At 43.1% G+C, this 8,494-nt stretch overlaps 1 protein-coding gene across 1 annotated transcript; it reads left to right on the top strand.

The window, feature by feature from the left end:
* Positions 1-1,420: 1,420 nt before the first annotated feature.
* Positions 1,421-2,739, top strand: LOC124708092 (ocs element-binding factor 1-like). The gene has a single exon (XM_047239778.1). It carries the CDS (start codon positions 1,948-1,950, stop codon positions 2,395-2,397), a length of 450 nt encoding a protein of 149 aa, XP_047095734.1. The 5' UTR covers positions 1,421-1,947; the 3' UTR covers positions 2,398-2,739.
* Positions 2,740-8,494: the final 5,755 nt, after the last annotated feature.

The following is an 8,494-nucleotide window of genomic DNA, read 5'->3' as shown; positions in this document are numbered from 1 at the left end:
CTGAGTTGAGATATTGTTTGGTGGCTTGTATGAGTTGAGATGATGTTGAGTCCAAATTGTTAGATAAAGGTTCCTAAACCGAGAAAAAAACAATTAGGTCATTGGTTCATGGAGGCTACTCCGAACAACGCATTGAGGAGGTTACTCCAACCATGGCAATGCAAGGAGGCGGCGCATCCCGCCTAGCGTACGGGCGCGTCGAGGCGATGGTGGATGACAGTTGTGGCGGCCATGTCGGCATTTGCTGAAGGTCGTTGCGGTGCAAGGAGGCAACACTGGGTTGTTGTTGTCACGATGCGGAAGGCGGTGCAAGGAGGTGTGGCGATGGGTGGTCGCCCGGAGGCAGTGGTGTTGGCCCGACAGGGTGCGATGTGGTCACAAGGTAAGAGAAAGACGGGGACCTAGGAAAGATGGTTCGTTGGACTGTTCGGGGCATTGACCCCTTGCGGTCTTGGGACAAAATTTCGGGCGTGTGAAGCTCGATTAGATATTCTCTGTTCGGGAGGGCCAAGGGATGTTTTTTCGTATGAGGTAGGCACATCCCATGCATCAAACACGAGGTAACAAACACCCAAAAGTTGGTTGAGTTGTGAATATCTAAGCTTGCGCTGCCTACCAAACATGCCTTTACATCATCGATATGTATGTGTAGTTTTTTGTTCAGTATTTTCTAACATCATAGTGATATCAAATGTTTAATGGGAAGATTTGCACTTGGTAGTCAATTTTAATATCCATTTACTTTGTATGTACCTTTTCATTTTCATGAAGATCGAATAATAATAGCATGATTAATAGTATTGAACATCATAAATGTGATTTAAAGACTAGTCTAAAAGTATAAGATACCTTTTGAGCTTCCACAATTTTCATGTTTTTTTAATTACGCTAAAAATAAAAGTTTAGTTGTGGTGATATTTTGGTTCGATATACCACTCATATGTTTGCATAAAATTGACGTATCTACATTGACTAGCTATTTTTTTATTGAAGTTGAAAAATCTAGGAATAGAATTTTGATAGTGCCTTTCCCCCAAAACTTACATCAATGTTCTCACATTTTAAGCAAGTTGATTTGTAAATGTAAAACAAGTGGTCGAAAAATAACTTTGTTAACATGACACTCCTCGGCCATTCGGATCATTGCACATGTCTCTATGCATACGCTTCAACGGTTGAGGCTCAAGCTTTTACGCCACACCTCTATCTGTCGGATAGTAGTTGGCTTCTACGGTAGGACTACCGAAATACCAGCTTTTTTTGGTGTAAACTTGTAAAACTGCAAAATACACGTATAAAACTAAAACTTAAAAAAAAGCCCATGACAGGTTGTCCTGCAGAAAATGCCGCCCACCTTCCCCATTCCTAAAACCCCAAAATGCCCTCGGCTCTTCCTATAAATTGCCCCCCTCGCAGCGTTTAGAAACCTTCCCCACATCCTCTACCTGCTTATGCATTAGAGCCCCTGGAATTACCTTCCGTTCGCAGCTAAGTCCCTCTTCCCATCATTTCCTTTCGTTCCAGTCCTCGTAGTTTCGTTTCATTCGAGTCTACTCCTAGTTTCCTCGCCAATAAGCCCCTGAGCTTCATCCTATTCTAGCCTCCGCTCCTTCTTCTTCCTCCTGGGAAGGAGTTCGTCAGATCTGGTCTAGACAATCAGAGCTCCGCTTCCCCCATGTTTACCCACCCCTTCCTCTGACGGCTGCCGTCCCCCGATGAGGTTGCGCGTACGCTGCCGCTCCCACTCCTTCTCCGTCGCCTTCCTGTACTGGTTCTACGACTTCTCATGAACTCCTCGCCCCTCGAGAACGCCGCATCCATCTAGCCTCTAGTTGATTAGATCTCGCTTTCCTTCCTCCCTAGTTTCTCGTCTTCTTTCGATCGTCTCCTTCCTCCCACCTCCGAAAACAGAGATCTTTTCCGGTTCTTGACCCAAGAACCCCGACCATGTCGTCGCCGTCGCGCCGGAGCTCCAGCCCGGACAGCAACATCGAGGGCGGCAGCGGCAGCGGGAGCGCCGGGGACGAGCGCAAGCGCAAGAGGATGCTGTCGAACAGGGAGTCGGCCAGGCGGTCCCGCGCGCGCAAGCAGCAGCGGATGGAGGAGCTCATCGCCGAGGCCAGCCGCCTCCAGGCGGAGAACGCGCGCGTCGAGGCCCAGATCGGCGCCTACACGGCCGAGCTCGGCAAGGTGGACGGCGAGAACGCCGTGCTCCGCGCTCGCCACGGTGAGCTCGCCGGCAGGCTGCAGGCCCTCGGCGGCGTCCTGGAGATCTTCCAGGTGGCCGGTGCGGCCGTCGACATCCCGGAGATCCCCGACGACCCGCTGCTCCGCCCGTGGCAGTCACCGTTCGCGCCCCAGCTGGCTGCCACTGGAGCCGACGCGTTCCAGTTCTGAAGCAAGAGCCTTCCATCCAAGACATGGAATTGCTCCACGCTACCGCTGCTGAAGAAGAGTACTGCTCCTGCTAGCTTGTCCTGGTTAATGTTTAATTATGGTTTGATTCATGATGCTTATGGTAATTCTGGACTATATATTAGTAGTATGTTTTATTTAGTGTAATCTTGCCTACCATGTCATGTGCTCCTGCCCTGTAATTTCCATTGGATGTATTAGAGAATTTTATTGATGTTTGTGGAGCACATGTACCATGGAACTTGAGAGGTGATTGTAATAATACCTTCACATGAACCTATATATGTTTGAATCAATTTATCAGCTTTGTGTTGATTTGTATCAGCTAGTCCTGTTTGATTTGTGATTGTATTTGACATAATCCTGGTAGTTTGGTGACTGATTTGTATCATATAATCCTGATTATTGGTGATTGAATAACATTCAACTGGACTACTAGTTCCTTTTGCCCAAGTTAGCTTTACTCAGGAATCACAAGTTAGGCACACCCTCATGGCTTGTATCTGAAATTATCAACCGGAACCATTTTTATTTATACTATAATACTCTTTGTATCATGATGCTTGGAGAGCTGCTCAAAAGGAAGAAAGTTAGTAGCAGACGGTACTAGACACCATCAAATGCAGCTGGCTGTGAGTACACTGATATTTTGATGCCTGATTATGGTTGGAATTTGTTTAAGATATTCACATCATCAAGCATCAGGGTTGCTCATCCTTCTAGGTTTGTCAGTTCTGTCGGATTATAAGTTAAGCACACTCGCATAGTTTGTATTTGGAAATATGTCATCTGCCTGAGTGGCGTCGTCCGCCATGATTTTGTTGCAAAACTTGCATGGATTATGGCTGCGTTTTGTTTAGGACAGACATTCACATCATCGAGCACCAGGTTGTTCATCCTTCTGGCTTCGTCATAACATGGTAGCGTTCAAGCGTTGTATCTGAAATTATCAACCAGAACCATCTTTAGCATGAAGGACGAAAGACAGTAGTAGACACCATCAAATGCATCTGCCGGCTGTAAGGATGATGAACATTTTGGTTATGGTTTTATTTTCTTTAGGACATTCACATCATCAACTATCAGGGTTGTTCATCCTTCTAGGTTTGCGGTTCTGTTGGATTACGCACACCTGCATAGTTTGTATGTGAAATTATCAATTAACATCCATTTCAGTTTTTACCCAACACATGTGCAGTGATACCCTGGAGAGTTGTTTAAATGGAAAGGAAAATATGACATTTTTGCCTGAGTAGCCTTATCCGCCAAGATCTTGCAAAACTCGCATGAGTTATGGTTGAGTTTTGTTTACGATAGACATTCACATCGTCAAGCACCAAGGGTTGTTCATCCTTCTTTTTTTGAAACAAGGCAAAAGATTTGCCATTTTCATTAATAAAGAAGAAGTTTTAGAGATATACATTCCCATACTTGGCCAAAAGGCCAAGCCAAAAAACTTAACACCTACTCTTGCGGTATTATTACATTACTCAATGCTTTCGCTCCCGCCATACTCCACGTAGCAACCTCATCTTTGATCTTTGTTATTACCATGTCCGTGGTGGAAGCTTTGTTTCGGAAAACACGTGCATTTCGCTCCATGACACATTGACCCACACTCACATCGCCACCGACGTGAAACAAGGCAGAGCATTTGTACTACTAGTATAATTACATATTTCGCTTATGGTTTGGCTTTGAATTAACCATGTTTATTATTACTATGATTCTTGTGTGTATTTCCTGTCCGTGCGCGAGTCAGACACTACAGGTCTCTAGGAGCAGGAAAATCACATGTGTTAAGATGCCAAGTCAATTCTTTTGTTGTTGGTCTAGCCTTGCCTTTTCTCTCTTTTAAAACAGTTCTATGGATGATACTTTTGCGATAAATTTAGGCTGCCTACATCATCAAGCCAGTTCTTACATTATTTGAAAACTTAGGAATTTCGTAGGAGTTATCTCCAGATGGCACATGGTGTTCTAGTTTTGTGTGTCTTAACTTTGACTAGTAACTAGTAAAGGTGCACGTGCCACGCACGTATTATAATTCATAATAATAAAATAATTAAAAAAATATTATTTATCTTTTAGCGAGTTTTTTTTACCGAGCCACTTAGATGTCTCTCATGTCCAACCATGTGAGGAGCCCGTATGTGCAATATACATATTTTCACGACAGCTTAGATCTCGTGTATAGTGAGTTCATCTACTAAAATAACAATAAAGCATTAGTATATGTTTAAGAAAATGTAATATGTTGGATTTGAAGATGGTAATAGAAGCAATGGTTGCGAGACAACCCCAAATTCTAATGACGTGTTCAATGTTTTGTTGTTTTCAGGAGGTCGACCGACTGTCCACCCACAATCATACAATCCGTGGAATATATGTCATTTTCATCACTTTTCAAGTCTCGATTTATGATATTATCATCATTCAACTCATAGTCCAATAAATTGTCTGCTAGTTTGCTTCTAATATCTGTTATATGAAGCTATTAAGTAGTAATAGTTAGTTTTCGAATAGAGACATACCATGAAATAAGTATCATGATACAGAGCGAAATCCGGAGCGAAATATGTATACCTGTTCAAGAGTGCCGAATAAAATATCCACCGTGAAGAATTTCAGGAAATTTAACATCCACAAACCACTTGTGACCTGCATGTTTACGGATTTTTGATGATACAGTACAAAATTTGATATATTTCCAATAAATATTTTTAGATAAATATATAATTTTAAACAAATACTGAGTATCAAATATGAATAAAACATAATGGTTCATACTTTGTTTAACCCGATACTTCATAGGAAAATCAGTTTTTGCCAAAAAAAAAACCTTTAAAATCATCAAATATTCCCAAACAATTTTCTAAAACTCATACGGAGTATAATTTTTTTTAATTTGGAACTCGTATAGCAGGCAAAGTAAAGGACCCACGGGCCACGCAGACCCGAAGGCCAAAATTGACACGCCCTTGGATGTCCCCGTCACCTCCTACCCCCAGTCCTCCACAGCTCACTCTCATCCTCTCCTTCTAGAAAAAAAGCTCACTCATCTCAAGGTCACTTCCTGTGACTCCCCCAGCGCCGGCGACCGGACCCCGCTCCCCTGCCTCTCCGCCGCTGGCCTCGACGGCGTCCTCCTCCTTCCGCTTCCTCCAGGCGACTGGAGACTACGCGGCTCTCGCGGAGGGCTAGGTGACCCAGCGGGATGCGCCAAGGGAGGTGGTTAGGTGGAGGGGCGGATCTCGTCTCCACGGGATTCGCTGCCGTGGCCTCCGCCACCGGAGTTCGGTGGCTCTGGGTCGGCCTCCTCTCCGCCACCGACGCCGTCCGCCGCCAAATGAGCTCCTTCCCACATCAGATGTCTTCAACGCCGCCGACCATGGCGGCATCACTCTGGCCGGGCTCACTACCGACGGACGGTCCTCTCCGGCTTCCTCCCCTGCGAGTGCATCACCCACGGCTTCGTCTACGACGCGCAGGTCCGTCCCTCTTGGCTCTCTCTCCGTGTATGCGCGACCTCACTTTGGTACACTACAAGTCTACAATCAAAACTTACTGCTTCGCCTTGTGGAAATACACATCCGTGTGAAGCAAGTTAATTTTTTAGATGGGTCTGTAGAATTTTGTGTGAGAGAATTAGACTGGTATCTCGATTCTGGACAAACCATTTAGATGAAATAATGCCTCTGATTGGATTTGCAATAGGTAAGTGTTATCACCTGAATCTTCATGTAGATGAAATAATGCTTGGGTAAAAAAATTCATATGGTGTGCTGTTAGTTATCGAAGATGGAGTTGTGCAAACAGCTGATGAAGAATGTTGAAATCCTACAAAACTTACTTGAATGCATTTTGTAAGATGTCTACTTCTGTGTAGAGCAAGAAAATCTTATCTCCTATAATTTCATTTCTAGGAAAACAAAATGAGTATTTTAAATTTCTCTAGAGCCAGATATATGGATATCGATACACAGTAACCATATTTAATATATGTGCCTTTTGTATTTCCTAACTCATGGCCTATATGCTTTTTGGCACGTTATATGTTACGGGATTATTTTCCAATTGTCTTCGATAATTTCAGTGCTAACGTTGTCGCCACTTTCATGTTTATCATTCAGAGATGATTTTTTATCCAGCTTAATCCATATGCTTCAGGGTGAATGTAAATGATAAATGGATTGTCTAATTCTGTTTAGTTTAGAAAAACATCTACCATGCAACTGGATTGATCATCACCATTTCATCCACCAGATGTATTGAGCTGATCTTGTGTCTGATTTCTCTCATATTTTTTCCCTATTAAGGTTATGCAACCAAGGTCTGTCCCAAAGCATGCATGCATGCTTTATTCCTTCTTATAATCCATTGACAACTCCACTAAAGTAAACTTTTTGGTGGTGCAGAATATGTGAGAGACCATTAATCTTAATCGTCGCTCCACCAGAGGTGGAGGGGCATACCTCGTCTCCACCGGATCCGCGAGCCACGGCCACCGCCACCGGCGTCTCGATGCCTCTGCGTCGTTCCGTAATCTTAACCCTCACTCTTCTTCACGCGGCGGCATCCGATCGGACGACGATGATGCTCGGAGGTCGACGTGGCAGGGACATCGACGCCCGTGGATGAGGCAAAGGGGCTCTGAATCGGCGGCTGGAGGAGGCCATCGGCGGGCAGGTATCCCCTCCACCATTTCCTTCGGCGCCATATCCGCAACTATTGCAGAGAGAACAGCAGTAGCCGCCTAGCTCACCTCACAGGTCTCTGCAATAGTTCTAGCAAGTTAGGTGATTTCATTTAGAATTCAAAATTCTAGCTCTATTTTGGTATTCAGATTCCATTTTAGATATTGAGGCAGACAGGGTTCTGAAAAAAATAAATAGTCGCACAACAGGATGCTATAAGCCGTTCATTTACATTTGTAACAAATAGTATTCTATCTAAAAGTAATTTCACTGTTCAGTGTTTTGGCTACTGTATTTTGTTCACAAACTGAATCATGCATTCTGTCTTCTCGCCCTGGTCTCAAAAAAGTTAGATTTTACGGACTTGGATGTAAGAACATGTTTTCGTCATTGACAGTGGTCGTTGACTGTTTTTTGAGTTCCCGTAATTCCCGTCGGCGCTTTAAGATCTCGTCTTTATTTTGTGCATACCTTTCTCTGTCCCTCCGCCTCTTGACCTCTTTAGGATCTGCATATAGAGCACAGTTTAGTATACCACCATAATTTTGTGCTCACCGTTGTAATATTTTTTACCTCTCTGGGTTTGCTTGTTGGTTATATCCTGAAATGGAGTGCGGTTGGATGATGACATATGGATATCTGTTTGCACTATCCTGCAATTGTAGCAAAGCATTAGGATAAACAAAGTATGACCATATATTGCAAAACCCTTGGTAAAGCACATTTGGTTGTTTCAGAGTTCGTTGCATTAATACATTTTGGATTAAAGAGTAACAAATCTGAATGTTCTATCAGCCTTGCAATAATACAAGTAATGGAAGGTTAGAGTAAAAAAAGTCAGTAGAAAGGGTGAAAATACTCTCGTAGGGATTGTTGAGAACTGGTATATATTCTGGGTCCTCAATCGATCAATAAAGAGGGCTAAGCATGTAGTACAGATACAGCTGCAGGTGAGCACATGTTTATTATTTTTCCCCTTATGGTCATGTGGTTCATAGTTTTTGGTAATGTTTGCACGCTAACCGTGCACCTCCCTATGCTATCTGTGAAGGAGATATGCCCTAGAGGCAATAATAAAAGTGGTTATTATTTATATCTCTATGTTTATGATAAATGTTTATATGTCATGCTATAATTGTATTAACCGAAACATTAGTACATGTGTGATATGTAGACAAACAAGAAGTCCCTAGTATGCCTCTTAAACTAGCTTGTTGATTAATGGATGATTAGTTTCATAATCATGAACATTGGATGTTATTAATAACAAGGTTACATCATTGTATGAATGATGTAATGGACACACCCAATTAAGCGTAGCATAAGATCTCGTCATTAAGTTATTTGCTATAAGCTTTCGATACATAGTTACCTAATCCTTA

Source organism: Lolium rigidum, chromosome 4 (genome assembly GCF_022539505.1).
Source record: "Lolium rigidum isolate FL_2022 chromosome 4, APGP_CSIRO_Lrig_0.1, whole genome shotgun sequence".
Lineage (NCBI taxonomy): Eukaryota > Viridiplantae > Streptophyta > Magnoliopsida > Poales > Poaceae > Lolium > Lolium rigidum.
Note: the sequence above shows the minus strand (reverse complement) of the source record. Positions and strands in the feature narration are given on the sequence as shown.

Coding starts and splice junctions, on each gene's coding strand:
- LOC124708092 (XM_047239778.1), top strand. CDS start 1,948: ATGTCGTCGCCGTCGCGCCGGAGCTCCAGCCCGGACAGCAACATCGAG.